At 39.8% G+C, this 18,031-nt stretch overlaps 2 protein-coding genes across 3 annotated transcripts in view; both read right to left on the bottom strand.

The window, feature by feature from the left end:
- prr12b (proline rich 12b) overlaps window positions 1–9,819 on the bottom strand; it is a 34,824-nt gene extending 25,005 nt beyond the window's left edge. Inside the window, exons 1-2 of the mRNA XM_020608203.1 lie at window positions 9,697–9,819; window positions 355–512 (exon numbers count right to left, since the gene is read on the bottom strand). Coding sequence (XP_020463859.1) covers window positions 355–512; window positions 9,697–9,779 — 241 coding nt within the window. The 5' untranslated portion in view covers window positions 9,780–9,819. The remainder of the gene's footprint in view (window positions 1–354; window positions 513–9,696) is intronic.
- Window positions 9,820–10,339: 520 nt separating this feature from the next.
- On the bottom strand, window positions 10,340–17,532 carry prrg2 (proline rich Gla (G-carboxyglutamic acid) 2). 2 transcript variants are annotated; one of them, XM_020608202.1, is made up of 8 exons: window positions 17,297–17,532; window positions 17,024–17,211; window positions 16,850–16,946; window positions 15,495–15,667; window positions 14,307–14,340; window positions 13,741–13,873; window positions 11,470–11,613; window positions 10,340–10,734 (listed from the first exon to the last, which is right to left on the bottom strand). In XM_020608202.1, exons 3-8 carry the CDS (start codon window positions 16,932–16,934, stop codon window positions 10,692–10,694), a joined length of 612 nt encoding a protein of 203 aa, XP_020463858.1. In that variant the 5' UTR covers window positions 16,935–16,946; window positions 17,024–17,211; window positions 17,297–17,532; the 3' UTR covers window positions 10,340–10,691. The 2 variants fall into 2 exon arrangements, with proteins under 2 accessions (XP_020463858.1, XP_020463857.1); XM_020608201.1 differs by having other exon boundaries at window positions 17,024–17,532.
- Between the last annotated feature and the right edge of the window lie 499 nt (window positions 17,533–18,031).

The raw sequence follows: 18,031 nt of genomic DNA, 5'->3' as shown, positions 1-18,031 counted from the left end.
AATGAGTTAAAAGGTTTATGTATTTGTAATTTGTATGAATTATTAATTATTATTATTATTTAAATATTGAAAACAAAAAAGCAAGTGCTGTAAGATGGGAAAATAAATGAAGATACAACAGCTGCACATCTTTGTTACAGTGTCATAGTTTGCAAACTTGAAACACAGTTCCAGTTTTTCTATAATTGGACTTTTTGTTGTTAAGAAAACATGTAAAACTGTTATTAAAATGTTACAAGTCAGTGTACCAACACTCAAAATATCCAACTTTGTCAGCTCCAGGTATTATCATCACCTGCAAAACAGTCATCACAGCGGATCTCACAATACAGGCACCATCTAGTGGATTCTTACCAAGCGTACGTCCAGCAGGACCCCAAGCCCCACCTTGTCTGGAGCTTCCTGGATGGTGGTTGGTTGCATAGCCCTGGAGGGGGTGAGGGGTTCCATAGGCTTGCCGATGGAGCAGCTCTGAGTCTGAGTGGGATGACCTGGAGCTCCCATACATGAGGCTGAGGAACACATGGTTTGACTTCTATAAAAACCTTTATGTTCAACAACACAGTAGTCTATTTAGTTGTTTAAAGGATCCACACCTACACTCTGTCTGTCTATAATGTCCAGTACATGAGTTCATTAAGATTGTCATCTTTTTTGTTGTAGCATCTTTTCCACTAGGGTTCATAACATTTGTTCATTCTTTCAGAAAAGCTGAAGCATGTTACTCAAGTTTTGTTTCTATTAGTTTCTAAAAATCCAACAACTACAGCTCATTGACCTGGCTGTTGCTAATGTACATGTAATGTGGTGCTTTATGAGCTTAACAGTGGAGGACATACACAAAACACTGAAAGATGTTTACAAAATTCAAATATGGTGACAGAAAAGACAGGGACCAGTCTAATTTCTTCAGTGTGGGTTTTAGTGTTGTGTCAGGTAACTGTGTATAAATGTTAGTCATCACTGTAATAAAATGTGTTTGCATTAAACTACTTATAAGGGCAACACAAAACAAAAATGGTCTTATCTTTTCACCTGAGAAAATTTTTTTTCCTACTGATAAACATTCTAACACCAAAAAGTACTGTACTGTAATTTCCAATTTCTTTCATTTTTCATCTTTTTGAGCTCTGATTTCTTTTTCTTTTGGCAGACAGGTAAATAATAATGATGATGATGATGGCTCATGCAGCAATGTAGATATTTGAGACCGGTGGAGGTTTGATTTAAAAGAAACAGCTTTGTATGAGAATAGGCAAAATGAGAAGTAGCAGAAAATTAAAATACTCAAATAGGATACCTCAAAATTGTATTTAAATGCTTACTTGAACAACTGTAGCTGACCTAATTATTCTTCACCTCTGATTAAGAGTTACTGCCCTGTTACTGTGAAGACAATATAGTGCAAATTGCAGAAGGAAACGTGCCCTCAGCGTTAGCAGGACATTACATTTACTTACAGACCACCTAGCAAACATGTGTCATGGCTTATTCAAGGAGACACACACACTAAGACCTCTCCAAATTTGCAAAAAACAAAAAAAAAACTAAGTGTCCTCTGAATAAATCAAAATAAATCCTGCCCATCAACATGATTATCACAGGTTCTGAAAGTGACCGAAGTGGTGGAGATAAACAATCAAAAAGAAGCACCCTGAAAATAAAATACAAGCATGGTGTTCATGAGGCAGGAGTGTCTGAACAGAGCCAAGTTAGATACTGTTCCTGTTACTGTGGAAAGAAATCAAGAACACAGCCACTTTGATACTTGCAATAGATATTCCTAAGTTTTTACCATGGTCACTGGTATATTTTAATTCAGCCTGGCTGGCATGTTTTGTTATTTTCTTGCAAAATACAGTATAAGACATACGCGTGTCACCACTGTCTGTGTCTAAATGATAGCTTTGAACACATATTGTATTTATCAGTACTAAGTTCTCTTCACCAACATGCAGCTCGGCAAAATGCGTCATCTCACTATCAGTTATGCAACCAAAACAGTTCATACCTGTTTCAGCACCTACTCTGAAAACATCTGGCTCCTACATGAATATACTAACACAGTGAGCAAAATACAAGAGATTGACTGTACGGTTCGTTTGTTTTACATACATTAATCCAATGTTCACAACAAAACAAAAGCAAGGCTTTTTATGGGATTCACAAATTTACTTAATGTTATAGAAATTAGCCAGAAATGCTGAAATATACTGCACTATTTTGTGCATTTCAAATAGCACAATATAAAATTCCAGTAGTGTTGTATTTGCATTATGTCATATAAGTAATAATTTATGAAGAACCCTGTCTTGTGCATTTAGTCAGCCCTTGGATATGCAGATCAGATCATACTGCGTGTGCTCTCTTGATACACACCTCTGCTAGGTCTCTAGCTAAAATGCTAATCAGCTGTGGTTTTTCCATCAGTTAATATTTTTTAAGCTATGAGCCCATCATTTTAGTTTTTCTCTGTAAATGAAACACATGTTGCTAATTCTTTTTCAGTGTAAACAACCTTTGAATTGTTTTGAACTGACCTTTATTTGAACAGTTTTAAAAATATGCAAAACTGTGAGTGTGACCACAATTCATGACATTTGTAAGATGCAGTCATTAAAGGCATTTTGTGTTGAGCAATTAAAAGTTATCCACAGTTTAGTCCAGACAGAGAGCCGCTGCTGTTGCTGTCTGTGTGAAGAGCTGTAAGAAAGTGAACTCACAGCTGAAATTCATGATAATTACATGAATGAATTACTACTTTGTAAAATGAAAACATTCATGTTGCATGCAGCATTAGACCTTACTGCGAGTACTGTGACAGACTCATGTTTTACACTCCTTACTCTTGCATTTTTATTCAGACATTTCTATTTAATATGCAGAGGGCTGAATTGTCACATTTGTGTTTGTATAGAGCTCTCTCATTCAATTCTTATTCCTGTTATTATTTGCTGCTGCAATGACCCAATTTCCCTATGCCACGGGTTTGATCTAATTTCTGCTCTGGCTTTCACCCCTCACAGAGATGGTAAAGAAACGAGAAGGTACAGAACATTAAGGTACTCGCAGTTATTAAACGTTTTTCCTCTGCTTTTAACCCCAAACCAATTTATAAGGTTTTCCTGGCTTCATTCCAGAGCCAAGAAAGGCAAATTTCTTACTTGATGTATCAGTTTTATGCCTAAACAATAAACATCTCCCATATGAGTTTATATGCCAACTGCTTAACAATTGTACAGACATTCCTTACTTTGTTCTTCAAGCATTAAAGGAGAAGTGAGGTACAGTACATACAGTATGTGCCCTGGAAAACCATAGCAGCCAGTAAAGATGACATGGTTAACAAAAAAAGAAAAAAAAATTACATTGTGTCATATGTAAGGTTTGCATGTTGGGCACAGTGAAGAAGACAAATCATATTGGAGTTGTTGTGGCATTGTGACATATTGTGTGCTGAAGAGACAAGTCAACAATGAGTGGCTCTTAAAAGTAGTGCTGTAGTCAAGTCACTGAACCTCAAGTCTGAGTCAAGTCTCAAGTCCCCAGTTCCAGCCCAAGACACTAAAGAACAGTCTGAGGTGAGTTCCCATTACCCGATTCTGAGTCAAGTCAAGTCAAGGTCTAAATTAAACAGAACTGCATCAGACCTGTTCACCTGGAAATGAATGTTTACTTGTAGTTTTCATTGTGATTTGGTCAAGGCTTTGAATATTTTATGTTATAGTGGCTTATTTTGGATTGAACAGTACAGATACTTTACTTGTCTGGACTCTTGCCATGTTATCAAGACCACATGTTTTGGATTATGAGGTCTCTGTGGATATCCGCAGGACTTTGAAGGACCCACAGATTTGCTAGCGTTTCTTATTTGGTGCTTATGATGCAAATGAGACTATCATAACTGCTGTGAATAACACATCATTTGCTGGTTCACGAGTAACAAATCCTGAGGTTCTAAACTTTCTAACAGTGTATTGCATCACCGTATTGCTTAGCAATTTGATACATCAAAAACATAGCTGGAGTGTGACCTTCAATGGAAGTGTGCTGGATACCTCATGGTGCAGGCGGTTTCCATATCAATATCTTTTACCAAAATATTATGGCCTTGTACAAAAAAAAGTCAGAGTTGAAATGCAGTCAGCCCTCAAGTCTGAGTCATCTGTGGTCAAATCCAAGTTGAGTCACAAATCCTAAAAATCAGGACTCAAGTTGGACTCAAGTCCAAGTCCAAAACCTGTTAAAAGGAACAGGAAATATGATCAGTTAGTTAGTGTGGTTAGAATGGAAAGTCATTGGGTTGTTGTTATACAGATGAACTGCAACGACAAAAAGTTTGTCATTCTGAATGTTGATACACCCTTGGAGTGTAATCAAAATGAGGATGACTACCTCAAAAGACTGGCATGTTTCAAGTCTTTTATCCAGGATGATGCTTCTACCTGCATCTGTATGGGAAAGCTGATGTCACTCATGTTCACTCTTTATTTGCAAATCATTTAAATGCAGTTCTGTTCTGTCTGATTCTTTCTAGCAATGTGCTCCTGCCTGATAATAGACTGACATCAGGGAAGCTTGGCACCCAACTTCACGGCTTGAACGCTGCCTACGTACAGCTAATGCACATGACTATGTAGATGCTACAGAGATTAACTACGATCTGCCCACTACATTTTGACAGTTTACCTGTGAATATCAATAAAAGTGCCAGGAAATTATTCTACTCTAGCTATTCCTTGTCTTGCCCAAGGACATTTTGACATGTGGACTGGAGAAGCCGGGTATGACCCATTCTACCTCCTGAGGCACAGTCACTCCAGTCTCCAACAGACCTTTTGAGAAACAGAAGACTATTGTGTGCAACATTAAGTCAGTTTGGAATGACTATGTGGAGGAGTTACATGCTGAGACTAGAAGGCCTTTTAAAGTATGAGTTGAGTCAGGTAGAGACAAACACTGAGCTTTATTTGAATATAGGAAATGTGTTAATGCGAGTATTAAATATGCCCCTCATATAACACAAGGGAGGAGAACACAGTGAGATCTGACTCACTTGGAAGAGAGCTGCAAGATCATAATTATAATGATTTTTGGAAAGAAGTCAGAGTTACTGTATGTTAAACTCTAAAATATGTATGCACCATTGAATACTAACAGAATAAATGGCTTGAGTAAAATTTCTCACTTTGGCAGAAACATTAGCCTGATTTGTTCAGCTTTGCAAAAGCAATGCAATTATGAAGCTAGGAGAAAATACGACATGTGGTATGGATATTATTAGTACAGAACATTTGAAACTTGCAAGTAAAAAAACTCTGTCAGTTGCTCTGTTTTAGTGGGTTCCTATACGTGACTTTATGTAATGTGTTTTACTAGTGCCTGTATTTAAAGATAAAGCTGGCAAACTAAGAAAATTAGGCTTGTAGTCTCAAGTCTGCATCTAAATTACTGCAGAGAATGATACTGAATAGGCTGGAACAATACATCTTTATGACTGACAACCAATAAATGGGCAAAATTCTACAATCTTTATACGCAGGTTTTATAGATGCTGCTAAAGTGTTTGACCATATACATCATTTTCCAAACTGTACCAAGGAGGGCTTCCTGAATTTCTAGTGATAATCCTGGTTTTCTGCTCCACACACCAGTCAATGAAAGTAAAATGGGGGAATTCTGTATCTACTTCTTTCTGTGTGAATAATGCGGTTTGACAGAGTCGTGGTTTATCTCCTTTTCTTCTGAACATCTGTCAGTGCAGTTAAATGGATGTGGAACATGGCGTATGGTTGGCCATTCTCTCATTAACCACCTTATGTATGTGGACAACGTGGTGATTTTCTTTCCATGTAGTGCTGGTCTTGAAGTTATTCACAATTTGCTCACAATGTAGGAAAGATCTTGACATCAGATACAACACTAATAAGAGTGATAGAATGATTGTTATAAGTGAGGAAGACAGAATGTGAATATTTTTGATCCTTTCCTGCCTGGGGCTGCCCATAGGGAGTGTAATGAAATTAAATATTTACATAACTAATGAATTATTATAGACTGGCGACCTGTCCAGGGTGTACCCCGCCTCTTGCCCAACATCCGCTGAAACTGGCCCTCCATCCATCCCACCCCATACGACCCTTGTTAGGATAGGTGACACAGATAAGGGATGGATGAACTATTAGATGACAATGACATTCATAGGTACACACAAGCTAACATGTTAGCTCACAAATTTAGGTTGTGTTCAGTGACGGTGAAGACTTCTCTTTTCAAAGCTTTTTGTACTTTTCTGTATACTGCCCACCTGTGGTGATGCTACAGAAAGGTCTGCATGCAGAGACTCATTGTGGCCTATAATGACAGTAAGAGGCTGTTGCTTAAAGCAGTAGTTCATGTCAAGTGTTGGTAAATGTTGGTGCACCCACCTCGTCTGCTGTTATACAAAATCTGATATTTAGATGTATGTGCAGGTTAGCTGACTCTATATACGGCTTTGGTTTAGCTAGAACTAACCCCGAACTGAACTCTGTCTAGCAGTGGTGGAAGAAGTACTCAGATCCTTGACCTAGGTGAAATTAGTAATACCACAGTGTAAAAATACTCTGTAACAAGTCCTGCATTCAAAATGTTACTTAGGTACAAATGTATTAACATCAAAATACACTCAAAGTACCAAAAGTAAAAGTACTCATTAAGCAGAATGGCACATATAACATCAAAGTGTATTATAGAAGTGGACTATAACTATTGATGCAATATTGTGTTCATTACATCTAATGTTGCAGCTGGAAAAGGCGGAGCTAATGTTAACTAAATATATGCTTAGAATTTAAATTATTGCTGTGCAGCTTGTGAATTTCCCACTGGGGAGCAATAAAGTCTTATGATTACACTGTATTTTGTCTAGTTAATCTGACTCTGAAAAGTAACTCATAACCAGTGTAGTGCAGTAAAAAGTACAATATTTGTCTATGAAGTGTAGTAAATTCCATGTAAAGTACAGATACTTGTCCTTAAGAAGGCTACAGTGCTTGACTAAATAAAATTGTTTCATTGTCATCTATAATGAGGGACCACTCTATGCAAATGTTTGATTATTGTGAATACTCTTGTGTGTGTTTAGTTATCTATTGTATATTCTACAGACTTCTGATGAGCTGCGTGTGCCATAAATTTTAAATTAAGTGAAGGATCCTACAGTTATTTTTCCTGAGCCATAATTGTCCAACTAACAAACTAAAACAGTTTAGTCCAGCCTTTAACCAATTAAAGATTTCTTCACATAAGCTTGTACCATACATCACGACTGCTTTAGTAAAAACAGTAAAATCCTGAAACACTGATGTTTTTTCTTCTGTTATCAAAAATTCAGATAGTTTGGTTACAGCTGTGACATCATTTCTCTGTCTGGTATGATAGCAGGAAAAGTATTGCTCTCTCCTCAACCAATTAAAAATTCTTACTCAGTCACTAGATAATTTTGCTGGCTCAAGGCTCCTCTGTTCACACCTTTACCTTCAAAGGTTTCCCTCAACTTCCTCTCGATCCATATTCATTCCCTATTCCAGGCAGTGGCAGCAGGAAATGGCTCACACATCAACCACCACTGTAGCCTACATGCCAACATACACACAGGCACACACACGTTTGTACTTCTATCTTTGTATTTTTGTAAGGATACGCATTAACATGATGCATTCCCTAGGCCCCCATCCTAACCTTAGTCATCTTAACTAAATGCCTAACCTTAACGTTTATCCTAATACTAAACCTAATTCTAACCTGAACCCTAAATCCAGGTTTTAACTCTCAAAAGCTGTTTCAGGAAGCGGGGTCACTTTCCACACATGTCCTCTCTCAGTAGCAATATATATAGATATATAGATATATATATGTATGTATGTCCTCACTATAGCGTGTACAAGAACAAAAACACTGTATCTACAGGCTGCTCCACCTAAGGTACTCCTGTGAAAATGAAACACATCCCTACTTAGACATGCAACAGAAAACATCAGTTCACAGTTCTAATAATGGTTTATTCGCATTCTCATAATAATCTGTAGCACTTGCTGGTTACAAACGCTCACTATTGCTCTTATTGACAGTAATTAACACATTAGGGTTGGTAATGTGAGGTAATGTGCATTACTTGCTAATGAAACAATGTGTTGCAGTGGATTAAGCTGGTGGTTCAGGTTGGACTTGTGCAGAATACCTGGAGCACAACGGAAAAGCGACTTCTACTGCAGCTGAGCTGAGTGAGCCACCATGTAGCCTCCTACTGAGAGCAAGGATGTGCACATTCTACCTACAGCATCAGATCAAGACAATAAATCATCTGCTGTCCATGACAAGCATCTCGAACAGAACCTAGTTAGCATTTGTGTATGACCCTTTATTTTAAGAATACATTCGTTCACTTCACTTTACTATATTCCATTTCATTTTTCCATGTTTGAACAAAGCATTGCAGTAAGCGCAGTCTTAATGGATAAGTTGCTGACAGACAAGCACAGTGAGCTTCCAGAGATGGAGCCCATGGAGTCTGACGGAAGACTGATGTGGTTGTCAAGGCGACCGCTAACGTGGAACACAGCTAACAGGAGGTAGCTAACTTTAGCATGGCTCGAGGCCGCACTTCATTCCAACACAAAACAACACGGACGTGTACGGAAATGCCCCTTCATCTGCCGTCAATTCGCTCTGTTGTGGAATTCTAGGGTGTGCCAACATTTAAGAGAGTTCTCTGTCTTGGAGGAGAGCTAGCCTGTTTGCTAACATTTGTTGTGTAGCAGCAGAGGCTCTAGGAGAATAATGTGTAGCTACGTGCCCTGTGCTGCACACAGATCCTGTCAGATACTGGATCATGTGCAGGATAACTCTCATGTAGCCTAACATAGTACTGTGGGGCTAATGTTAATATCAGTATTACATTTCAAAGTTTCACTGCAATTAGCTGCCGTTTAATACGGTGACAGTCAGGGAACATTAGTCAGTCATGTGACATTTGTACTGTTTACTAATAAGGCAAAGTTAGAGTTCATTTAAAGCGCCATTCATATTTCACTCATTTTACTGAACCCATTCATGCAGCTCTTTTAGTTTGAGACACTTTTATATAAACCAATAAACGTATTTACCACATGATTTCATTCGCACACAAGTTACATTTCCTATTTTATGGAATGCAGGTGTGCGGAGCTCGTTTCCCTCTGTGCAGCGCACCGCTTTGATTTGTAGGCTACGGCCAGTTAGTACAGTAGCAGTCGAGCTTGCCAACCACCCCGCGAGTGTCCCTGTCATGCATTTAAGTTAAAATCAAGACAAAGCTCCAGCGGACACAATGCAGTGCTGGAACCCAGATGTAATCTTAAATTTCTGAAATAACAGATTCGGCTGCTTGCGACCCATCCCCCTTCGCTTCTTCGCTCTCCTCTGTCTCAGTATCACTATTAACCTTCCATCGCATTCCATGCATTTTAGAGACAGCCCCCATGCCCCCCTCCCCCTCCCCCGAATGACAATACGGCTGGCTGTACCTGAGACTGGTGGTCATATAGCAACACCATGCAGTCTGGCTGATGCAGAGCCACTGGCAGCGCTATGCCATGGCATTGTTAGAGCCAGTTACGCACACTAGTGCACCCACACGAGCGTATGGGTGCCCATGCTTTCGCCACTGAAGCCTACCTTGCTTTGGCCGATCTGTCGTAACTCCATCCCGTCCCAGCCCCTAGGTCTCCGAAGCCTGCCGCGGGATAATTCCTCTCCATGAAAGAAAGGGCCGGATGAAGATGGACAGATAGTGAGGGGGAGGGCCAGCAGCACCTCCTCCCTCCTCTCCTCTCCCCATATATTTCACTGTCTATTGTCTCCTGTGTTAAGCTGATGGGCCGTAGAACAGATGCTCTGCGTTCTTCAGCAGCTTTAATAATCGAAGCGATATTCACATCGATCCAGCGCCGACAGCTGCTCCGCCGCTGCTCGTTCACTCCACAGGAGCGCTATTTCGCTCATTTTGTTCACAAGACGCCATTTTTAAGAGGAATGACTGGGCTGGCGTTCATCCTCTCCTTCCCTCCCTCACTCGCTCGCTCTCTCTCTCACACGCACACACATAACGCACAACAGCGCAGTCTGTGTAGCATCGTGGAAGAGAGTGTGATCATCAAAGAGCCTGGCTTCTGTAGCAGCTGTATTTCAATTATGAACTACCGTGACAAACAACAAACACACAAGTTGCAACTTGTTAAGAATGATGTGCAGGCACCCTCCTGAGATCAAGTTTATACACACGTACTTGTCTCTACTGGCTTGGCAAGTCGCAATGGACGAATAAAATGACATGGGTAATTGGTATGCAATTTATTATACAGCCTAAAAACATTTCAGGGTGTCCTTGAAGAACCAACGTTCTCTCTAAATTGATCTTCTTTAGCTTCTCTGCTCAAAAGTACGTTACAAACACACCACACTTGTTGATGTTGTTGATCCCACCCTCTGCTGCAGGCACTGAAAAGCATCACACCTGTGGAGGACATACTCCTGGCAAGCCAACATGCGGATGTCAGTAATGTGCATTCTGGGACTGTGTCCTAATCCACTCATAAATACAGTATATAAAAAATTTGCAGTAGCCTTTTTAAAAGTTCAGAGCACAGTGACCCTCAACCATGTGAGCCCTGTCATTCGTTGTCTCCTGGATTGGAGGGTGCTGATGGCGCACTCCTGTGGTCAAAGAAAGGAAGAATCTTTGTGACAAGTCTTAGACACACAAACCTTGTGCATGAAGATCCAACAGTGTGTTTTTGAACCTAGAAACAAGCTTCAAAAAGACAGGGCAGCAGCACACTGTGAGATAGTAGCTATTGTGTTTGGTATGAATATAAAAGTTGTGCATCATATCAAACAAAATGTTTTTAAGATTATGCACTTTGTTAGGAAATGGGTTTGCTTTTAAAGGATTGCATTTCTTAAAAGATAATCAAATGTAATTTTTCTTTGTAACTTTGTTATTTGGAAGGATATATTGTAACAGACATACAAAATCACAGGTGTATTTATTTATTCTATTCATTTTTGGGTGGGGATACAGCTGTTTATTTAATATAGTTACATAGAGAGTCTTCAGTTTTCTACACTGAGAAGTCATTCATTCCTGAAGTATTGTTTAAGAATAAACAGAATATACTATATGTGCAGGTTCAGTTCAGTGTACTTGTCCTAGCTGTTATGATTTTGAATGCTGATTTTATTGTGTTGGATGATGTAACAGGGTGTGTAGAGGACAGTGGAGGAACTGGTTGGTAACATGTTGAATATCTCTGTGTTTCTCTTGAATTGAAATAAACAGGTCTACACCTGTTTCATTCTTTCTGGGGGCGTTTAGCTGCATTTTAGACTGCCATAAATACTTCTCTGAATCCATATAAGGTGTCTGTGCATACTGGACCACCCACTTACCCTGAATAAGGTGGTGGTGGGGCGTCATGCTGCCCACTGCGGTTCAGAGCCTCATTGTAAGAGGGCAGACCTGGAGCAACGATCCCTGCCAGGGGCACAGTCTCTGGGGCTGGACGTTCATCTGCTGCCATCCTCACTGGGACTCTGGACCAGCACACAGCGCAAAGCACAGGAAGTAAACTCAGAAGAATTCAACAAGCCAGTTTAGTTACTGCAAAACTAAAGACTAAAAATGAATGTGTTCAGCCAATTTAATAATACATTTTTTTTTGGACTGCATTGTGTCGGAGTGGACATCTTCACCAGATGGTGGTGCTAGAGAAAAGGTCAGGGGTCAGACATCATGATATGTGAAACTCTCAAAGGACTACAAAACACAAGATGACAGCCATGTGACCACCTGAAGTAGCTGCACACTGTTATGGTCCAAATCACTGCTGGCAGTGAGCACGAGTCACTTCGAGGTTTCATGGTTCTACTGGTTATTTTACAAAATTATTGCTGATAATAATGTTCGGTGTCTTTTTATTTGCAGCTAGGCCTCTAGACAGATGGAACGTTAAAGAAATTGAATATTGAATGAATATGTGCATGAATGAATATCGAATTTTGAATAGGTTGCATAGGTAATTACATCAGAACAGAGAAATGATGTAGGTTGTCTAACAGAAAAAAACTGTTTTTGAAGGTATGAGCATTTCTTGTTTCTGACTGCAACAAAATTTAGAATCAAATTTTAAATGTCAAATTAGTAGGTACCATATAACTCACAAACTGGTGGGTTCTTTACATCATAATTAAAATTAATCATCCCCAGAAGAAATAACACCAGGCATGAATGGATTAAGAGACAATGGGCCCCTGGGCACAAAGAGGTTAAAAGACCCCACTTCTTCTACATAGGACTCCCATAAAAACACAGTCACATTGTTTGTAGTCTTTATGGTTTAGTCATTTTGTTATTTTGTGTTTCTTTGTGGTTGCTTTGCCTGTTTTCATGGTCATTTTTCATGTCATTGAAATACTTTTGGCCATTTTGCATCCTTGTGAAGTAATTTTGTGCCTTTTTATGGTCACTTTGTCTTTGTGGTTGTTTTGTGTCTCTGTTTTTATTTTGTCTTTTAACTGAGCTCTATGACTTTCAAACTAACTAATACACCGATCAGCCATAACATTATGACCACCTGCCTAATACTGTTTACATAGGAGTCAGTGTGGCAGTTGGTTGGCACTCGTGTCACTGTGCAGCTCACTGTGCATCTTCTGTGAATCCATTTGCTTCCACAGTTCTACTGTCAGGAAGAGCACAGATGTGTCTACAATTCAGTGAAAAACTTATGTAAAAGGAGTGAAAACTGTGGTCAGGAGGACAAGTTAGAGAGAATTTTTTTAGACAAATTCAACAACCTCACCACTCTAGGTGTGATATCACCACTACAGCCCCTGACTCTTTCTCTTCATGGAGACCAATAGACTCATTTTCAACCATTTTAATACAGATTCAAATAAATTTTAATCTTTTGAAAAGTACAAATGGAAGTTAAAAGTTTAATCTACAGTAGATCAACCTCATCATCAGTGAGCCATGGCCCTGTCACCAGTTCACCATTTGTCCTTCTTTAGACACTGTTGGTAGGTACTAACCACTGCAGACCAAGAACACCCACCAAGACCTGCAGTATGGGAGATGCTCTGACCCAGTCATCTCACCATCACAATTTGGCCCTTGTCAAAGTCACTCAGATCCTTACACTTGCCCATTTCTCCTGCTTTCAACACATCAACTTTGAGGACTGAATGTTCACTTGCTGCCTAACATACCCCACACACTGACAGGTGCCACTGTAACAGATAGTCAATGTTACACCTACCAGTGGTCATAATGTTATGCCTGATCAGTATATGTCAGTTCAAACAGAGGCACAGCCCCAGGGGCCCCCTGACCTCTTGGACCTGTGCACGGTAATCCCTTGAGGTAATCCATCCATGACACCAGGTGAAAATTTTCTTCTGAAGGTTGCATTGTCTACAGGTACAGTGCATGATTTACAATAAAGGCAGCCTAAAACTGAACCTATCAAAGCTTCCAGATCCTCTGGAGGACATACAGTATGATCTTTGACTAGCACACTGTGCCTTAAAGTCTCCAAATAAGAATTATTCTTAGGGAGTATGAATCAGTGTGGCACACTTCATTTTAAATCTGCTAACTTGTTCTCAAACTAAATTAAAAAAAACCTCTGGAAATGTTGCACATTAGAGCGAACTTACTGGGCTGATCTCTGACCATTCTTCTTCTTGGCTTTGTAGCAGTAGACTCCCAACACAATGGCAATAATGGCAGACACTACGACAGCCAGGATCCCTGCCACCAACCCTGACACATCCACTCTGGGTGTATGCACTGCAGAGACAAACATCATTAATGTCAACTATTGCTTCTTAAACAGTTTTCATACGAGTCAGTCAGCTAGTCATTCACTTATCACTACAGTCATGACTGTCCACTTCCACCTGGTACCTTGCGTATTCCAAACTGCTGCTGTAATTTGTCCAGTTCTAAACTGGAAAGTCTGCATCATAACTAAGCATACACACAGTCTTGACATTAGTTTTGAGAGACAATAAGATTGGCCCTAAGGCTGTGTCGTAACAATCAATAGCACCCCCACATTTATTAAAATAGATCATATTTATAAAGAAATATTAGAAACACAGAAGTTATAATTGTAATACTGGTTATAATAATGATGTATTTATTGGTATTTATGCATTTTCAGTCTGAAAACACTACAGTCTTCTGAACGAACCCAGTACCAAGGCTTTACCAACATTACCTTGGCTGTTGACGTAGTCGGCCCAAAATTTTTGCTGAGGATGGAAGCAAAAGAAAATTTGATGAAACTGCTTCATTAAAACAAAGAAGGAGAAATACAGCAGGTAACCACTGAAGAACACTACATTTAAGCCAATGTGGATATCCTTTCCTTAAATGCTAAACAAAAATATTTTACATGACTAGTACTAAATCTTTCTCCACAAGATTGCAAATGAGACAATGCTGCAATAATAACTAAAAGGCATTCAGTTAAAGGTGCAGTATGTAAAATTTAGTGGCATCTAGTGGTGGAGTTGAATATCCCATGAATATCCATCTGAATATCCTGCAACCCCTACCCTCTTTTTTCAAGTGTGAGAGAACTTACAGTGGCCATCAGGTCACATGGTGTTGTCTATGACCACATTAAGTAGCAATATGTTAAGTGATGAGGTTACTATACATAGATATACATTTAGAATTGGAATTTAGTTAACCTATTTAGTATGTAAAACTATAAGTCATAGCTTCCATGTAAAATTACAGTGAGCGTATGTGTCCATGTATGCTTGAGGGTATGTGCAAAGTCTGATTAGCCATTTAGCGAATATTAGTGTTCTGTTTTTCTGCACTGTGACAGCGTTTTATTGCTACTTTTACCTAGCTGTTTTCATGCTAATACAGGCTAACCTTAGCAAAGGAAAATGCTATCTTACTCTAGGAGTTTCTGAGGGCAGGATACACATTTTTTAATCCATTTGCAAAGTCAAAGACCAGACAATCAAACCCAGCAACATTAAGTTTAGAGAGAGACAGGCATTGAAGCTACTACTACAACTTGAAACTGCAGAAACCACTTCTGTGAAAAGGGGGCCTGCTGCCTATGTAGATATAAAAGGCTCACTCTAAGCTAAAGAAATCACAGCAATTCTTAGTTTTAGGTGATTACACATTAATGAAAACATAATTACAAATACTACCTTTTGTTTTTGCTAATATCTCCCTCTAAATTATACACTGCGCCTTTAACACTTAATGTGTCTAATTCTTGTCACTGTTCACACAAAATGTAACAAAACTGTTACCTCCCTAGAAGTTGGCATCAAAGTTAAGTTTGAGACAAGATTGCCCTTGTCTGATAAGGTACACTGCAAAACTATACCCTATCAATATACAGTAGAGACGGAGTCACCCCCAGCAACATTACCGTTGTAGCGTCATCCTCAAACACCTCTCTGGCCTCCTCATAGTTGCATGTCTCTTCGATACACTCCCTCTCCAGATTGCCAGGCACCACCATCTCAAAGTCCCAGCTGTTGTATAGCAGGGAGCGGGATAGAAAGGAGGCTGCTGACTGCTTGTCCGCCAACACTGTGTCTCCTGCAGGACACAGGCTTTATACACTTAGCAACAAACCCCATACCCCATAACAAAACATAAAATATTAAGAAATACTGATTGTGAAGCCTTGTTTTTCATTGGTTTTGGCTCAAAAGAAATTACTTTGATTTCCAGATTTAGGGGGCCCATGGCATGCTTTTCCTTGTTTTCTGACTTATCTACAATGTTACAACAGTGAATTATAATCTTAGATGTGATCTAAAGCTCAAAAAATGAGGTGTATGTATGTTCTAGTACTTTTATGCAGAAAGAGCTCAGTTTTTAAGTCTCACAAACTCTCGTGAAACTTTTTTCTAACAAAATTAGGTATTATGTGGTAGTTTAAGGATTTCCATGAATGGTCATAAGCTCTAGGCCATTGCGCGTTCATGTGAGCTTGCCTGACATTCCCTTTTCAAGTAGTTACAAGGTTGGTAAATCCAACCAGTGGTCGCTGCATCTTCCCTTCCCCTACATAACCACATACTGTCCCAAATTAGTAAAATTAATTCCAACAGGTAGGATAGCACTGACAATAACATCATGGGTCGTTAATGCGCTTGTTGATCCACATCACATCGCATGCAGCAGACACACTGGCCTCAAGCAGTCAAAACAAAACAGGTACTGTGTTCTGGGGGAATCCAGCATTGATGAGCTGATCACTAACTGCTGCAGGGTCTTCACTGGCTGGCTGATCGTAGGTTGGACCCAGTTAGGTAAAACAGCCAGTCACTGTACAGGAACATTCTCAGACATGCAGTAACCTCAGGCCCTGTATTTTTCTCCACATCCTCTGGTCACAGTGCAGCAGCAGTAGGTAAAATATATCCACAAAACCATGAGCAGTCGAAGAATTCTGCCTTGACAGTGGCACTGGTGGATGTCAGGCAAGGTCACATGAACGCACAACTACCTGGTGATATGACCATTCCAGCAAGAGTTTGCAAGTTGTGTATAAACTAAGTTGCCTCTGGATAGAAATACTAGAACATACATACACCTAATTCTTTTAGCTTTAGGTCACGTCTAAGCTGATAATTCACCATTGTAACATTGCAGATATGTCAGAAAACAAGGGAAAGCATGTGTGTGTTGTTTTCTAGACTGACTCTAATGTTACCTTGTTTAGTGAGCCCTTGTACGAACTGACCAGCTCTTATAAGATGAGGTGTTGTTTACCTGGAGCATGTCTGTAGACGACAAAGCAGTGGGCCAACTGCAGCAGAGACAACACGGGGATCCACGCTGCTGACAAGGCTGCCATTGAAGCATCCAACTGGACAACGACAAGGAAGAGTTTCAGTGGGAGAGATCGAGGCCCGAGTATGTGAAGAATGAGCCTCGAACACACACCTATCCAACGCTGTTGCCTCCTTCCTCGGCTGCAGGTCGCTCCGTCTGTCAAGCTTCCTTCGATCAAAACACCACTTATTCTTCTAGGTTTGCGGAAACATGTGAGCAACGATATTTCTTTAAACTGAACTTCTTTGTGTCGAGTTTTGCGCTGAATCCGTCAGAACACAAACGATTGTGCTGTTTTCCTAGTGAAACGTCACATCACAAACCTGTTGGACAACATAGTAGACAGAGGGAGGACCCGCCACCCTCACCACATGCTTTGTTTACCAGTAGCGAGCGCCTGGTTTAGATTCACGTTGTGGAGAATGAAACCTGTTTTCACACGTCAGGACTGGGCCTTCCTCGTGGTGACGAGATGCTGTTCTCTACTATGTAAATTACTGAATTTGATAGTGACGACTTGGTTTAGAGTTAGCTATTAATGGTTATTTTTACTGTTAGTGCAAAATGAATTTAAGTCAATGAAAGGTCCCCAGGAGACAAAAAAATGTGTGTGTGTGTGTGTGTGTAGGCAATTAGGTCCACATGACTAAAACTAGGCCTATAACAGCATACACACTCTTTAGAGGGGTGTTGGCTCATTTTAAAAATTGTGTTTAGTAATAGAGAGACATAACATGTAGGAATTTGAATATATGATTATAGGAAGTTAGTTTAATAGACAAAAACATGTCTGTGCTGCCTAACTTGTGCTTATGTGTACTTTTATGACATCTGTCAAGAAGCCCTTATTGAAAGCCCTGACACAAAATAAAAGCATCATCACACAGCATAATGAGAACCTGGCAAACTGCTCCAGCTCCGCAGGGGGCCTCAAAGACCCCATATTCACTGCCATACAATTTGTTTTATTAAAATGAAAAATGACAGATGAAGTGAATCATACATCATTGAAATACAATATCAGCTATAAGATGTTAATAGCTAATCTTCTGACCCTGTCCTATAGAGAAGCACTGTGTCAAAATCTAGTTTTAACTTCTTATGGTTGATAATGTGCTC

The sequence above is a fragment of the Monopterus albus genome, unplaced genomic scaffold (assembly GCF_001952655.1).
Source record: "Monopterus albus unplaced genomic scaffold, M_albus_1.0 scaffold92.1, whole genome shotgun sequence".
In the NCBI taxonomy this organism is placed as follows: Eukaryota; Metazoa; Chordata; class Actinopteri; order Synbranchiformes; family Synbranchidae; genus Monopterus; species Monopterus albus.
This window is presented reverse-complemented; position numbering and strand designations above follow the sequence as displayed.

What these genes read in the sequence shown, in the direction of transcription:
- prrg2 (XM_020608201.1), bottom strand. Translation starts at nt 16,934, where the DNA reads ATGGCAGCCTTGTCAGCAGCGTGGATCCCCGTGTTGTCTCTGCTGCAG. An exon ending in TTGAGGATGACGCTACAACG is followed by an intron (nt 14,341 to 15,494) that starts GTAATGTTGCTG and finishes TTCCATCCTCAG; the next exon opens with CAAAAATTTTGGGCCGACTA. An exon ending in AATGGTCAGAGATCAGCCCA is followed by an intron (nt 11,614 to 13,740) that starts GTAAGTTCGCTC and finishes GTGCTGGTCCAG; the next exon opens with AGTCCCAGTGAGGATGGCAG.